The 17029-nt window shown below is 46.8% G+C and overlaps 1 protein-coding gene across 4 annotated transcripts in view; it reads right to left on the bottom strand.

The window, feature by feature from the left end:
* DNM1L (dynamin 1 like) overlaps positions 1-9848 on the bottom strand; it is a 50268-nt gene extending 40420 nt beyond the window's left edge. For all 4 annotated transcript variants that reach the window (XM_066633327.1, XM_066633329.1, XM_066633328.1 and 1 more), the window contains exon 1: positions 9630-9848. In XM_066633327.1, coding sequence (XP_066489424.1) covers positions 9630-9731 — 102 coding nt within the window. In that variant the 5' untranslated portion in view covers positions 9732-9848. The remainder of the gene's footprint in view (positions 1-9629) is intronic.
* Between the last annotated feature and the right edge of the window lie 7181 nt (positions 9849-17029).

Genomic DNA, 17029 nt, shown 5'->3' with positions numbered 1-17029 from the left:
ATGGCAAACCATGGTTTGCTCTTACATATGCCTGCACTTTGTGCCTTTGCAGGTAACCTTGCATATCTAATAAGAGTAGAACAAATATGAAGAGTCCATTAGTTGGCAACCTTCAGTCTCGAAAGACTATGGTATCGCGCTCTGAAGGTGGTTCTGGAACAGCGTCTAGTGTGGCTGAAAAGGCCAATCCGGGAGTGACAATCCCTTCCACACCGGGAGCAAGTGCAGTCTGTCCCTGGCCTGTCTCCCTGGCTATGGGCCTTCCTTCTTTGCCTCTTAGCCTCAGACTGTTGGCAAAGTGTCTCTTCAAACTGGGAAAGGCCATGTTGCACAGCCTGCCTCCAAGCGGGCTGCTCAGAGGCCAGGGTTTCCCACTTGTTGAGGTCCACTCCTAAGGCCTTCAGATCCCTCTTGCAGATGTCCTTGTATCGCAGCTGTGGTCTACCTGTAGGGCACTTTCCTTGCACGAGTTCTCCATAGAGGAGATCCTTTGGGATCCGGCCATCATCCATTCTCACGACATGACCGAGCCAACGCAGGCATCTCTGTTTCAGTAGTGCATACATGCTAGGGATCCCAGCACGTTCCAGGACTGTGTTGTTTGGAACTTTGTCCTGCCAGGTGATGCCGAGGATGCGTCGGAGGCAGCGCATGTGGAAAGCATTCAGTTTCCTCTCCTGTTGTGAGTGAAGAGTCCATGACTCGCTGCAGTACAGAAGTGTACTCAGGACGCAAGCTCTGTAGACCTGGATCTTGGTATGTTCCGTCAGCTTCTTGTTGGACCAGGCTCTCTTTGTGAGTCTGGAAAACGTGGTAGCTGCTTTACCGATGCGTTTGTTTAGCTCGGTATCGAGAGAAAGAGTGTCAGAGATCGTTGAGCCAAGGTACACAAAGTCATGGACAACCTCCAGTTCATGCGCAGAGATTGTAATGCAGGGAGGTGAGTCCACATCCTGAACCATGACCTGTGTTTTATTCAGGCTGATTGTCAGTCCAAAATCTTGGCAGGCCTTGCTAAAACAATCCATGAGCTGCTGGAGATCTTTGGCAGAGTGGGTAGTGACAGCTGCATCGTCGGCAAAGAGGAAGTCACACAGACATTTCAGCTGGACTTTGGACTTTGCTCTCAGTCTGGAGAGGTTGAAGAGCTTTCCATCTGATCTGGTCCGGAGATAGATGCCTTCTGTTGCAAACGGGATGCAGGGGGAGGAGCACGAGAGGGGTTTGTGTGTATCAGGAAGTTGAATAGGGAGCAGTGGTGAGGCAGACGGGATGCAGGGGGAGGGGCACGAGAGGGGTTTGTGGCTATCAGGAAGTTGAATAGGGAGACATCTAAGAGAAGGAAAACTCTGATTCCAAACCTCCACTGCCTTGTGGCTACATCCAGTTGTGGAAAAGGCTTCAGGAGTCAACCTCGAGGCAAAATCAGGAGCCGGAGTCCCTCAGGCAGTTCGTGGCTGCACACAGTCACGTTCTGGCAACTCCTGCGACGCCGCTGGAACCAACCGTATTGGTTTCTGCCTTTCCATTGGATCATTCCAGCGACGTGGAGAGGGGGGATTTGCTGCATGGGTAACAGCCTATCCTCCATACCTTCTTTACCCAGGCTTCGCGCACTGGAGAGGACACTCCAACTTCGCCATACGGCATCGGCACAACACGGGAAGCAGCAGTTACCTGTTATAAGACTTTGCTCGATTGGCGTAGGGCATGACGCCAGGGGCTGCTTCCGACAGTGGGAGAGTTCATTGCATCTCATTGGGCAGCTACCGCCCGCCTTAAGCTGGGCAGTCCCCAGCCAGTAAGGTGTTGCCTCGCCACGGTCCGTTAACCTCACGGGGTGCGTGGGGTTTAGGGTGAAAACCGACAAGCGGATCGACAACTCTGCACCATGCAATAGAAAACAGAAAACTCCTGCCCTAAAGTTGGGCACCTGGAACGTAAGGACAATGACACCTGGCTTCTCTGATGACCTGCAAGCAATAGACGATGCACGCAAAACAGCTGTCATCGACATGGAGCTGAGCAGACTGCAGATGGACATCGTCGCCCTTCAAGAGACAAGGCTGCCAGATTCCGGATCTGTCAAGGAGCGAAATTTCTCATTTTTCTGGCAGGGAAAACCACCAAACGAAACCAGGGAACATGTTCACCCACTGAAGAGTCCATTAGTACATCCACAAGTGCATTCCAGGGGAGCCCATTACTGCATCCTGGGAAAAGTCTAGTTACATGTACATTAAAAAAATTAATGCATATTCTACTTGCTCCAGAACAGAGCATAGCTAACCTAAATTAAATTACACCAATATGTAATAAACAAGTCATATCTTTACAGTCCTTATCCCAAAATGGAATGACCTCTATAGTAAACTGAATGAAACCATGGTGGGGATGTGGCAAGCAGTGGAGTATGTAGGGTATGGCAAGTGAGGACATCTGCCCTGAGTGCCACTTGAAGGACCTGACTTCCTACTACCTGATCTCTCCCTCTATTTGGACAGGGGTGCAATCTGAGTGCTTGCCATGGGCCCCATTCTCCCTAGATATGACACTGGTGGCAAGAATGCCACCACCTCTCTGAATATTCATTTCAGGAGGGATGGAGTTTGTAAGACCCTCTGTAGCCAAGCAAGGGGCTGTAACATTCTCATCATATTGTAGGTACAGCCATTGTCTGAGATGTCTTGCGCTGATCACCCTATAATGAACACACCTGCACAGCAAGTTTCCAAAATTCCAGTCAATGTGTCATTATCAGTGTTCTATTTGTGAATTTCCTAGGAAGTTTAAATCAGTCAACTACACTATTTTGCTTTAAAATCACAAATCAAAGCATGAATACAGGATGAAACAAAACAAAAAGATTTTTTACATGCAAAGCCAGGTATTAAGAACTGCAGTGTCCTCCATGAAACTGTGTCAATTTAAACACTAAAATCTACTTGCACAATTAATTATTCCTAGGACAGCAGCTTGGATCACCATGCTGCTATTCTGAGCCCAAGACGTTTGCAGTATCAAAGATGTGCACTGATTCACCTGAGAGGAGAGAATGGGAGGTGACTTTGCAGTAGGATCAGAGTGTAACACTGCCTATTACATTCAATTACATAATCTCTCTAAATAGCGCCTTCCCAAAACAATAAGGAAGAGGGAGAAGACAAGGAATGGAAGGTCAGTACCAGAATTGTCAGGAAAAAAGAAAAGAGTAAGGCAGACCAAGATGAAGAGAGGGTAAGAGTCTCCTCTTACTTGAGCAGCATGTACTAGTGGACACTGATCTGGCTGTCTTCTACCAAGTCAGATCATTCATCTCCCTAGCTAAGAGCTGTCTGTTGTGTGGCTCTCCAGGGCAGGGGTCTCTCTCAGCTGCACCTGGAGGTGCCCAAGACTGAACCAGGGGCTTCTATGTGCAAAGAAGATGCTCAATCACTGAGCTACAATCTCTCCCCACATACAGTGGGATGGTGCTGAGTAAGAAACAAGCCACCCCCACCCCGAGCAAGGAACACTGAAGTTAAACCATAGGAGGACACAATAGCCAACAAAAACATACACACTTGCACTACATCAGAAATGAAGCAGGAAGTGTAGATTACAACTTTTCTGCTGATAAAACACGCAAGCAGGGCCATGACCCTTTCCAGCTGACATGTATTTGAAATAGGAAAATCATGATGTAGATACATGTGCACCGTTCATATCACAGATCTATGTACGTATTTTGCACTAAAACAGTTTCAAAAGCACTGCTCAGTTTCTCTTTATTATCTGCACAAATTCTCTCAAAACCACCATGACTTGGGCCAAATGATCTTCCGCTTGAAAATGTTGACTTGATCACCACGCTCACAATGCTCAGGGAGCAATCCAAAGCACCCACTTGGCCAGCAAAAGTCCCTTGTACCGGCCAATGAGCGTTGTGAAAGAGCTGTAAAGCACTTTTGATTGCCTACGCTGCTGCAGGCAATGGAGCAGGGTGAGTTTGTGCCAGCGAGCTCAGTCAGCTCAGGGGTCAGGGGGCATGGGGAGGGTGGGTGGTGGGCGGGACCATGGGCTGGAGGCAGAGTCAGGATCCAGCACTTATGCCAGATCCTAGACTCATTCCCAGGCAGCCTGGGCCAGCCCCAAACTGCTCGGATTTGCACCACTATAAAGGTGGTGCGGATCCAAGAAGCTCCATTGGGGCTACTGCAGGGTTAAAGTGAATTTTTAAAGCTGCAGAATCCTTGCAAAAAACCCACTGCCCTGAACAATGCACAGATAGCGGATTGTAGCCCTAATGGAGAGCCACAGCCAGTGGCCCAGTAGATCAAAAAAGGCATCAGTCAAAAAAGTTAGATAAACACTGCCCTAGAGCAGTGGGTAGAGATCCACTACCTGTGGGTAGGGATCCACTGTGGGTAGGGATCCACTATGGGTAGGGATCCACTAGGTGGGTCCCGAGTCAATTTCAGGTGAGTTCTCATTCATTTCAATATTTTATTTTTAATATATTAGACATTTTAATATATTAGGTACTTTGCTACCATGGTACCATGCCGCTATGTATATGTTTTTAATAATGATAGTCAATTGGGCTTACTCCTGGGTAAGTGTGGAAAGCACTGCAGACTAGGATTGTTAAAAATTTTCCTGCTTGATGTTACTTCCAGCCGTGACATCACTTCCAGTGGGTCCTGAGAGACTGGCATTCTAAAAAATGGGTCCCAGTGCTAAAAAGTTTGAGAACCACTGCCCTAGAGGATGCCAACAGTCTGTAATGTACACTGGTCCACTCAAACAGAACTGGTCTAATTTCTGCCCCTGGAAGTTCCCTTTCCACCTTCTGAGTTAACCTATGAACTAAACAAATAGCCTCACTATAATACAGGTGATTTTCAAATACTCAGGTCAAGAGCACAGAGGTGTATCAGAGGTTTCTCCCCCATAACGTACAAGAAACTGACCTGATTAAATAAAACTTTAAGATACAGCTCTACAATTTGAATGAAAATATTAAAAATTTAGACTCAATAAATATGAAGAAAAAGCTCCTAAACATGGTACCAGTGCCCTGTCCAAAACATACTTTTTTCTGAGAAAGGAAAGGGCCACCTCTTACCATAAAAATACATAAGTTTCTAGTCCCTACCAGTCCTAAACTTGGGAGGATTAGCACAACTGAAGATTGCTGAAGTCTATAAAGGTAGGACTGGTTGATATAAAGGAAGTGGATAAAAACCATTTTCAGAAATTGGGAGTGGGACTTCAACATCCTAGTCTTTCCTGTGATTAGCAAAGACAGAACAAACTATGAAAAAAGGGGCAGGATTAAGCAAAATAAAAAAAACATACAACAGTTCTATTCATAACAGATGCACACTTCACATAGGCTGCAGAATTTGATTTATCTTGGCACAGAAGGTGAACTGCCTACACATAGAACCGCCAATTCCAATTCCCTGCCCTTCATCATCACTCTCAAACAATCCCCAGCCACCAAACACTGCCTAATCCTTCATGCAAATTCCCCTCCCAATCTCAAAACACACAGAGGAACAGGCCTTGCTGAGGGAGAATCAGCATGGCTTCGGTAAGGGTAAGTCTTGCCTCACAAACTTTTTAGAATTCTTTGAAAAGGTCAGCAGGCATGTGGATGCGGGAGAACCGGTGGACATTATATATCTGGACTTTCAGAAGGTGTTCGACACGGTCCCTCACCAAAGGCTACTGAAAAACTCCACAGTCAGGGAATTAGAGGGCAGGTCTCTCCTGGATTGAGACCTGGTTGAAGACCAGGAAACAGAGAGTGGGTGTCAATGGGCAATTTTCACAATGGAGAGAGGTGAAAAGTGGTGTGCCCCAAGGATCTGTCCTGGGACCAGTGCTTTTCAACCTCTTCATAAATGACCTGGAGACAGGGGTGAACAGTGAGGTGGCTAAGTTTGCAGACGACACCAAACTTTTCTGAGTGGTGAAGACCAGAAGTGATTGTGAGGAGCTCCAGAAGGATCTCTCCAAACTGGCAGAATGGGCAGCAAAATGGCAGATGCGTTTCAATGTCAGTAAGTGTAAAGTCATGCACATTGGAGCAAAAAATCAAAATGCCACATATAGGCTAATGGGTTCTGAGCTGTATGTGACAGATCAGGAGAGAGATCTTGGGGTGGTGGTGGACAGGTCGATGAAAGTGTCGACCCAATGGGCGGTGGCAGTGAAGAAGGCCAATTCTATGCTTGGGATCATTAGAAAAAGTATTGAGAACAAAACGGCTAATATTATAATGCCATTGTACAAATTGATGGTAAGGCCACACTGGGAGTATTGTCTCCAGTTCTGGTTGCCACACCTCAAAAAGGATATAGTGGAAATGGAAAAGGTGCAAAATAGAGCAACTAAGATGATTACTGGGCTGGGGCACCTTCCTTATGAGGAAAGGCTATGGCATTTGGGCCTCTTCAGCCTAGAAGAGACACCTGAGGGGGGACATGATTGAGAAATACAAAATTATGCATGGGAAGGATAAAGTGGATAGAAAGATGCTCTTTACACCCTCACATAACACCAGAACCAGGGGACACCCACTAAAATTGAGTATTGGGAGGGTTAGGACAGACAAAAGAAAATATTTCTTTACTCAGCATGTGGTCAGTCTGTGGAACTCCTTGCCACAGGATGTGGTGACGGCATCTGGCCTGGATGCCTTTAAAAGGAGATTGGACAAGTTTCTGGAGGAAAAATCCATTATGGGTTACAAGCCATGATGTGTATGTGTGACCTCCTGATTTTAGAAATGGGCTATGTCAAATGCAAGGGAGGGCACCAGGATGCAGGTCTCTTGTTATCTGCTGTGCTCTCTGGGGCATTTGGTGGGGTTGCTGTGAGATACAGGAAGCTGGACTAGATGGGCCTATGGCCTGATCTGGCGGGGCTGTTCTTATGTTTCTCATGTTTCTTATGAGCTATAGCTCAATGGCTATAGGCAGAGGACCGGATTTGCAGGCAGAAGATTCCAGGTTCAATCCCTGTCACCCACACGTACATCTGGGAAGGACTCCAACCTGAAACTCTGGAGAGTCACTACCAGTTAATGTATACAATATTGACCTACAAAAACCAAGGGGCCTAGTTCTGAAGAAGGCAGCATCTATTCATATACTGTACATGTTTATCCTTGCAAACCTCTCAGGTTTTTTTCCAGGCTCTCATCCCAATTTGATTGATAAGTTATGTACCACACCCTTCCATTGAAATGCTCAAACAGCTGATGTATGCCTGCCTTGTAGCTGGAAAAGGCCTGCTTAGCTTCAGCAGTCAAACTGCATTGCAAGTCATCAGCTATTTTCTGGACCACAATCCCACCTTACATCCTATTTATTGTTATCCTCATCTCATTTCTATCTTCCAAAACCTCAGTGGAATCAGTGTGGATAAAAGTAACAAGGCTTGGACCCAGAGGGCCTGGTGTCAAATCCAGTCTCAGTTATTAGTTCACTGGATAGCACTTCCTCATTTTCAATATTAAAAAGAAAAAGAACACAACATGATGACCTACATTACAAGGCTGTTGTGAGGATAAAATGTTACACATGTTTGTGGTCTGACAGACTCTGAAACAACAGCATGTACAATGTTTCTTTCCATTTTTAAATCTTTAAGGCTCTGCAGGGACTTTACTTTGCCTATTTATATTCCGTTTTATCTCCCCGAAGGGCATTCAAAGTGGTTTTAAAAGCTTCAGGATCGCTTTGCTGGATCAGATCAAGATGCTTCGAGTTCAGCATTCTGTTTTCAAGAACAGCTAGCCCAGGGGTGCCAAACTCATTTCAAACAGCGGGCCAAATAGCATTCAAGATGCCTGCTGAGGGTCGGAAGTTATGTAATTAGGCAGAAAGTGATGTCATTAGCACCTTTTCTTTATTTAGAAACAGCTGCAAATGACAAAAGAGAAAATACACAAATCTTCAACATATTTCAAGATATGAGAAAGTGCAATTATCATCTGGGCTGCCCTTTCAGCAGAGACAGCTCAGCAGCTGAGAGCCCAAGGGCTAAATAAAAAACTTCCATGGGCCACATCTGGCACCCAGGTCTTAGGTATCTGAGTTAGCCAAATACCCCTGAGAAATTCACAAGTGGGATACACAGCTAACAGTCACTCCCCTTTGTTGCATTAGCTCCCCACCCTCCATTTTTGTTTTTGCCACACACAGACATACAAAGTGTGACTGCTGTCATCTGATTAGATCTGAAGAGAACTACCTGTGTTCATGGGCCACAGCAAAGTCTCAAAGATTCTGCAGACCCTTAAAGATTTGCAGATTTACAAGGGCATCCACCTTAATCACAAACTCCTATACCACAGAGAGAGAGAGAGAGAGAGAGAGACACACACACACAAGAAGTGTGACCGCTGTCATCTGATCACATCTGGAGAGGACCACATGGGTTCATGAGCAAAGTCTCTAAGGTTCTGCAGAGCCTTAAAGATTAGCAGATTTACAAGGGTATATCCACTTTAAACACAAGTGCCACATACACAGACTCACACACCCCACACCAAGTGTGACAACTGTCATCTGATCACATCTGAAGAGGACTAGCTGTGTGCATGGGCCACAGTAAAGTCTCAAAGGACTTGCAAAGCCTTAAAGATTAGTAGGTTTACATAGGGATCCACTTTACTCACAAGTGCCACACACACCCTTTTCTAAGGTGCCACAGGGGCCCAGTTTTCAGGGAGGAGCTCTCCATGTGACGAGCAAGCAAAACTAGGTCTGGGATCTGGAAGGCACATTGTCCAGCCTGGAAGGGAAAGCCACACACAACCTGCCACGTGCTTTGCACACCCAAGAAGTGCAGCGCTCCCTGAGCCTGCACAGCCACCCAATCCCTCCCCACCCACCCAGAGCAAAGGAGCCTCACACCCACAAGGGCACCCACTTTGATCACAAACTCCTGTGCTCCCCCACACACAGAGAAACACACACACACACACACAAGGGCAAAGCCCCCTGAACCTGCACAACCACCCACCCTACCCACCCCCAGGGCAAAGCTTCTCACCCACAAGGGCACCCACCTTGATCACAAACTCCTGTGCCCACCACACAGAGAGAAACACACACACACAGGCAAAACTCCCTGAGCCTGCACAACCACCCACCCCCAGGGCAAAGGAGCTTCCCACCCACAAGGGCACCCACCTTGATCACAAACTCCTATGCCCACCACAGAGAGAGAGACACACAGACACACACACACACAAGGGCAAAACTCCCTGAGACTGCACAGCCACCCAACCCCCTGGCACAACAACCCACCCCAGGGCAAAAGAGCTTCCCACCCACAAGGGCACTCACTTTGATCACAAACTCCTGTGCCCCCTCACACACAGAGAGACACACAAGGGCAAAGCCCCCTGAGCCTGCACAGCCACCCAACCCCCTGAACAGCCACCCAACCCCCTGCACAGCAGCCACCCACCCACTCCTCTGCCCCCCACACAGAGACACACACAAGGGCAAAGCCCCCTGAGCCTGCACAGCCCCCAGCCCCACCCAGAGCAGAGAAGCCCCGCCTCCCCCTCCCTGCTGGGTCAGCCAGGCAGGCCCTGGGGCCCCCCTGTCGGGCCCGCGGCTCACCTGCGTGCCCACCACCACGATCTGCGGCAGCTGGATGATGTCTGCGCCCACCGTGTTGAAGACGTCCTGCAGCTTGTTGATGACCGGGATCAGCGCCTCCATGGCGGCGCGGGAGGCCGGGCAATGAATGGAGCTGCGGGCGGCGCAGGGAAGGGCGCTCCCTCAGCCCCGCTCCGCCCCGCCGCGGCCGACTACCATTAACGGCGGCGCGCTCGCTCTCAGCAGGCCCGCAAAGAAGGGCGTCGCCGCGAAGCAGTCTGGGAGCTGTAGTTCGGCTCGCCTTGCGCGCAGGAGCGCCCTCTGGAGGCGGTTGGCGGAACCGCAAGGTGCTCTTGAGTCATCCCTCTGTGCTGTCCCTGCATGCTTGGAAAGGAGCTGCGCAGACCGCTCCAGGAGGCTCCTCTTGGGGTCTGCTGCAGCGTCACTAGGGTTCGCGTGACCCCACATGCAGTGGGCAGGGCAACACCCCAGGTGGTGGGCGTGGTGATGTACCATCACTCCGCCCCCACTGGTCTTTTGGCTGTACCTTTTGACAGAACACATTCTGCATGAAATGACGCATTGATTGATATATCACATGATGGTGTCATTCCTCCAAACTGTGATTTTAGTGATTTTGGTCACTAGCGGTGTCACACACACACACACCCAAAGGGTGTCAACTTACTAACACCTTATTGCAGCAGTTCTCAAACTTTTAGCACTGGGACCCACTTTTTAGAATGACAGTCTGTCCAAGACCCACCAGAAGTGATGTCATGGTGGAAGTGACATCATCAGGCAAATTAAAATAAATAAGTATAAATAATAAAGTAAAACAAATAATTAAATAAGCAGAAGCCGGCCCTGGTCCACCAAGTGAATTTCCTCTGTGGCCTGCCTGCAATAACACCCCCCCCCTCCAAAACCAGTAAGGTTTTCAGCCCTACCCAGTGCCCAGTTCAATTTAAGAACTTCTGATTAAACCAGATCACTGTCAGGATTGACCTGGCTTTGCAAGCCTCAAAAAAGTTCACCTTATCAGCGGAAGCCCCTGTTCTGATCCTTTTTAATGGGAGGGAGGCTACCTTCTGGAGCACTTGTTTAGCTCCAGCTGCATAGGATCAAAACCATTCTGGTAGCCTTGCACTCTCCTTCACTTGATCTTCCACACCAGCCAAGGCACACTTGCTTACTCATGAGTAAACATGACCATGAGGTTTAGTTTTGCTTTCCATAGGGCTCAATACATTCATCTGCTTGGAAAGAGGGTCTTCATTCTCAGGTGTTTTGGGGGGCTGCATTCATTAGATCAGGACCATTTTGGTGTAGATGGATTCCTCTCAGCCTGCCCTTTCCAATGGAGTAAGGCAGGTTTGCCTATTCAGGAGTAAACGCGCAATACGGTTCACTTTCACTTTTCATAGGGATCCATGCATTTTTTGTACTCCGGTTTTTTGGCCATAACGTTTGATGGAAAGGAGATATTTCAATCAGGTTGACTGCATTGCATACTGCTTGAAATTCCACATCCAACGGTATATAATATGATAAGGTTACTCCTAAACAACGCAATTTTAGCATGTCACCCCCAGTGCGCGTCACCCCGCCAGTGTGCGTCACCTGGTGCGGCCCACACCACCCTCACCAACCTCACCCCTATGGACATGCAGGAGCACTGCAGGTCAGGGAAACTCTAGAGCATCAACAGAGTTAATTGGGAAAGTATGAGGGCAATTGTGGAACAATTAACTGGGAGAAGATGAAGGCGAACATGGAAAAATGGGGTTCAGGCCAGAAAAACTATGACCCCGGGGTCATAAAAAAATTAGGTGGAAAAAATAAATTTTCCCTAGGCACAGTTTGGACATGCTGGAGCAGTATTGGTCAACCAAGGAAACTCTGGAGCATCAACAGAGTTGATTGGGAGAGGATGAGTGCGATTGTGGAAACATGGGGTTCAGGCCAGAAAAGCGATGACTCCAGGGTCGTCGAAAAATAGGTGCAAAAAATTTTTCCCTAGGCACAGTTTGGACATGCTGTAGCAGTACTGGACACCTAAGGAACCTCTGGAGCATCAAAAGATTTGATGAGGAAGGGGTTAGTGTGATCGTGGAAAATGGGGTTCAGGCCAGAAAAACGATGACCCCGAGGTCATCAAAAAATTAGGTTGAAATTTTTTTTTTCCTTAGGTACAGTTTGGACATGCAGGAGCAGTGCTGGTCACCCAAGGAAACTCTGGAGCATCAACAGAGTTGATTGGGAGAGGATGAGTACGATTGTGGAAAAATGGGGTTCAGGCAAGAAAAACGATGACCCCAGGGTCATAAAAAGATTTGATGGAAATAATAAGTTTTCCCTAGGCACAGTTTGGACATGCTGGAGCAGTACTGGACACATAAAGAACTTCTGGAGCTTCAAAAGATTTGATTAGGAAAGGGTTAGTGCGATCGTGGAAAATGGGGTTCAGGCCAGAAAAATGATGACCTGATGTCATCAAAAAAATAGATGAAAAAAATAAATTTTCCCTAGGCACAGTTTGGACATGCTGGAGCAGTACTGGTCACCCAAGGTAAATCTGGAGCATCAACAGAGTTGATTGGGAGAGGATGAGTGCGATTCTGGAAAAATGGGCTTAAGAGTAGAAAAACGATGACCCCGGGGTCATCAAAAAATTAGGTTGAAAAAATAAATTTTCCCTAGGCACAGTTTGGAAATGCTGGAGCAGTACTGGACACCCAAGGAAACTCTGGAGCATCAACAGAGTTGATTGGGAGAGGATGAGTGCGATTGTGGAAAAATGGGGATCAGGATAGAAAAACGATGACCCCGGGGTCATCAAAAAATTAGTTGGAAAAACTAAATTTTCCCTAGGCACAGTTTGGACATGCTGGAGTAGTACTTGACACCTAAGGAACCACTGGAGCATCAAAAGATTTGATTAGGAAAGGGTTAGTGCGATTGTGGAAAAATGGGGTTCAGGCCAGAAAAACGATGACCCCGGGGTCTTCAAAAAATTAGTTGAAAATTTTTTTTTCGTTAGGCACAGTTTGGACATGCAGGAGCAATGCTGGTCACCCAATGAAACTCTGGAGCATCAACAGAGTTGATTGGGAGCGTATGAGTACGATTATGGAAAAATGGGGTTCAGGCTAGAAAGACGATGACCCCGGGGTCATCAAAAAAATAGGTGAAAAAAATAAATTTTCCCTAGGTACGGTTTGGACATGCTGGAGCAGTACTGGACACCTAAAGAACCTCCGGAGCACCAAAGGATTTGATTAGGAAAGGGTTAGTGCAGTCGTGGAAAATGGGGTTCAGGCCAGAAAAACGATGACCCCGGGGTCTTCAAAAAATTAGGTCATCACCTAAAGAACCTCTGGAGCATCAAAATATTTGATCAGGAGAGGATTCCTGCAATTGTGGAAAAATGGGGTTCAGGCTAGAAAAACGATGACCCCGGGATCATCAAAAAAATAGGTGAAGAAAATAAATTCTCCCTAGGCACAGTTGGGACATGCTGGAGCAGTACTGGACACCTAAAGAACCTCCAGAGCATCAAAAGATTTGATTAGGAAAGGGTTAGTGCAATCATAGAAAATGGGGTTCAAAAAATTAGGTGAAAAAAATAAATTTTCCCTAGGCACAGTTTGGACATGCAGGAGCAGTGCTGGTGACCCAATGAAACTCTGGAGCATCAACAGAGTTGATTTGGAGAGGATGTGTGCGATTGTGGAAAAATGGGGTTCAGGCTAAAAAACGATTACACCGGGGTCATCAAAAAATTAGGTGAAAAAAATAAATTTTCCCTAGTCACAGTTTGGACTTGCTGGAGCAGTACTGGACACCTAAGGAACCTCTAGAGCATTAAAAGATTTGAGTAGGAAAAGTTTAGTGCAATTGTGGAAACATGGGGTTCAGGCCAGAAAAGCGATGACTCCAGGGTCGTCGAAAAATAGGTGCAAAAAATTTTTCCCTAGGCACAGTTTGGACATGCTGGAGCAGTACTGGACACCTAAGGAAACTCTGGAGCATCAAAAGATTTGATTAGGAGAGGATTCAGGGGATCATGAAAAATGGGGTTCAGGCCAGAAAAAACGATAACCCCGGGGTGATCAAAAAATTAGGTGGAAAATTTTTTTTTTCCTTAGCCATAGTTTGGGCATGCAGGCGCAGTTCTGGTCACCCAATGAAACTCTGGAGCATCAAAAGAGTTGATTGGGAGAGGATGAGTGCGATTGTGAAAAAATGGGGTTCAGGTTAGAAAAACAATGATCCCGGGGTCATCAAATAATTAGGAGAAAAACATAAGTTTTCCCTAGGCACAGTTTGGACATGCTCGAGCAGTGCTAGTCATCTACGGAAATTGTGGATCATCAACAGAGTTGATTGGGAGAGGTTGCACATGCAGGCACATTTTGGACATGCTGGAGCACTGCTGGACACCCAATGCACAGTTTGGACATGCAGGAGCAGTGCTGGATACCCAAGTAAACTCTGGATCATCAACAGAGTTGATTGGGAAAGGATGAGTGCGATCGTGGAAAAATTGGGTTCAGGCCATTAAAACGATGAATAGGTGGAAAATAGGTGGAAAAAAATTTTTCCCTAGGCACAGTTTGGACATGCTGGAGCAGTGCTGGTCACACAAGGAATCTCTGGAGTTTATTGGGAGAGGATTCCTGCAATTGTGAAAAAATGGGGTTCAGGCCAGAAAATGGCCATTGAAAAAATAGGTTGAAAATTTTTTTCCCCTAGGCACAGTTTGGACATGCAGGAGCAGTTCTGGTCACCCTTCAAAACTCTGGTGTATCAACTGAGTTGATTGGGAGAGTGTGATTGCGATCATGGAAAAATGGGGTTCAGGCTAGAAAAACGATGATTCATCGAAAAAGCAGGTGGTAAAAAATTTTTCACTAGGCACAGTTTGGACTTGCAGGAACATTGCTGGTCACTCTTAGAAACTGTGAAGCGTCAACAGAGTTGATTGGGAGAGGATGATGGCAATTGTGGAAAATTGGGGGTCAGGCCAGAAAAACGATGACCCCATGGTCATCGATAAAATAGGTTGAAAAACAATTTTTTTCCCTAGGCACAGTTTGGATATGCCGCAGCAGTGCTGGTCACCCAAAGAAACTCTGGAGCATTATCAGGGTTGATTGGGAGAGGATGAGGGTGATCTTGGAAAAATTTGGTTTTTTCGCCACTGTGCAGCAGCTGCATTTAGTGATCTTCATAGCAGCTTCTGGTCCTTTAAGTGAAGCCGCCACCTTACCAGAGCTGAGCATGCCCAGGCTTGGAGACCTCTGCAAATGCTGCATGGCTTCAGTCTCAGGGACATGCAGTGGATGGGGTGGCAGGGGAGGCTCTGCCTCACCTGGCTCCCCATCCACCGTACGTCCCTGTTGAGTTTCCACGTAGAAGAAAGGTGGGGTAGAAGAGAAATCAGGTGTACCTCTCTACAGAAGTTATCAAAGTGGATTAACAGTGTAGACATGCACACGCAATCTCCATGTAATCATATATAATCCATATCTATATCCATATCTATATAAAATCCATATCTATATCTATATATCTATATATAATCCATATCCATCTATCTAAATCCATATCTCTCTCTCTCCACATCCACATCCCCAGGAGCCTGCTGCAGCTTCTTGTAAGTAAAAGGCAGCCCCTGATATGCCCAACAGTGGAGCAATCCTAGGAATCGGAATCATGTTGCTACATTCCCCCCTCCCCTGCAAGAACTTACTTCTGGAATTTTACGCCGTGAAGTTTGAGAACCCCTGGACTAGGGTGTGGGTTTGTCATATTTGGTGCTGGGGGGGAGGTTCTCTTCTACTTTGAAAAAGGTCTCACTGCAAGTAGAAAGCTAATTCAGCAGGGAGGAATTTGGAGACTTCTCCCTGATGTGTTCCTTCTTTTCTTACAGGGACGGGGGGGGGGGAAGCATTTAATAACAGAACCTGTAACCTCAAGTGAGACAACCTACTCTGCCACCTCATTCTGTTACATGTACCTATCAAGCCATAGTTAGGTGAATATCAAGGGGCCAGGCTTTTCATAGATTAGATTGCTTTAAATTGCATGCTGGAATCTAACTAACAAGCTAGTTTAATTAGCTTGACTTTTGATTTTATGGTAGCATATAAAAGATGGTTTTGATAGGGGTGCAATTTCAACGCTTGCCCTGGGCACCATTTTTCCTAGATACACATCTGTTAGCATGTTATGCTACTTCTGCACCAGCTATACATGCCACAGGCACAGCTCCTTTGGTTTAGGAATTTGAGATAAAATTGGAAATAAAATGCACCATGGGGGAGGAAATGCCTTTCAGCCTTCCTGTGACTCTCCCCCACCACCACCACGCACATTGCACACCCTTCCCCTCCCCACTGAAATCCAAAATTACACCCTTGGGAATATCCACACAAGTACAGCACACCTGTAAGGCTGAGATGAGTGCACAGTATAGAAGGGGCATATAGTGGCTTATAGTGTATAATTCTATGCGTGTGTCCTTGGAGCAATCCAGCCAAACACCTGTGCTTTGGCTCTTTACTTTTCCTAGCAATTCCACCTTGTCTGCCTCACCATTAGGCTGAATTGTTAATGTCTCTAATTAAAAAGACAGGTAAAACAAAAACATGTGCAGCCTCCTTGGCCTCCTCTTTCTGCCCTACGTCATCCAAAGAAACAAATCAAACTGTCCATCCTTCATTCAATGGCCATCAGCTCCTTCAGTATCAGGCAATAGAGCCCACTCCCACCTCCCACCCAATGCGAAAGCAAAACATTAATCCTTCCCTGCTTCCTGACTGGAACTTCCCTGCTGCTCACCGGCTCTGAAAGATGGCCCCATGAGGTCTTTCATATTGTGAAAAAAGTAAGCGAGTACATCCAGACACAGAGTCTGCATGCGTGGGACTCAGTGCCAAGTCAATGGCCTCAGACTCGAGTCAGTGCTGGAGTCATCCATGCAGGTGACTCGAGTCAGCATAACTCAGAAAAAAATACATGTTTTTGTGACTCAGACTCAAGTCACCTGACTTGAGTTCCCATCCCTGCCTTCTGCATCATTGCTGCCACACAGTAGCCTTGGCATGACTGTCATTATTTTGCCCTCTGCGTCCATCCCCCCCACTATCTGCCTTGTACATCATGTTGGAGAGAACAAGGGGTTCATGACCAATGAGGAGCTTCCCCAGTCAATCAACTGATATTTGGGGGATGCCAACATGATGGCAATTAGGTAGGTACCTGAGGCAACTGCAAGAGGCATCCTTTTCTCTTCCATGAGTGCCTTCAGACAGTCAGTGAATAGTTTTCTTTCACCAAGTCTTAGTAGATCTGTGCTTTTAACAGGACTGAAATTATTGCTGCTGTTTATTCTTCTCTATGCTCTGTATGTT

The sequence above is a fragment of the Tiliqua scincoides genome, chromosome 7, assembly GCF_035046505.1.
Source record: "Tiliqua scincoides isolate rTilSci1 chromosome 7, rTilSci1.hap2, whole genome shotgun sequence".
Classification (NCBI taxonomy): domain Eukaryota; kingdom Metazoa; phylum Chordata; class Lepidosauria; order Squamata; family Scincidae; genus Tiliqua; species Tiliqua scincoides.
The sequence above is the reverse complement of the archived record's forward strand: the minus strand, read 5'-3'. Positions and strand labels throughout refer to the sequence as shown.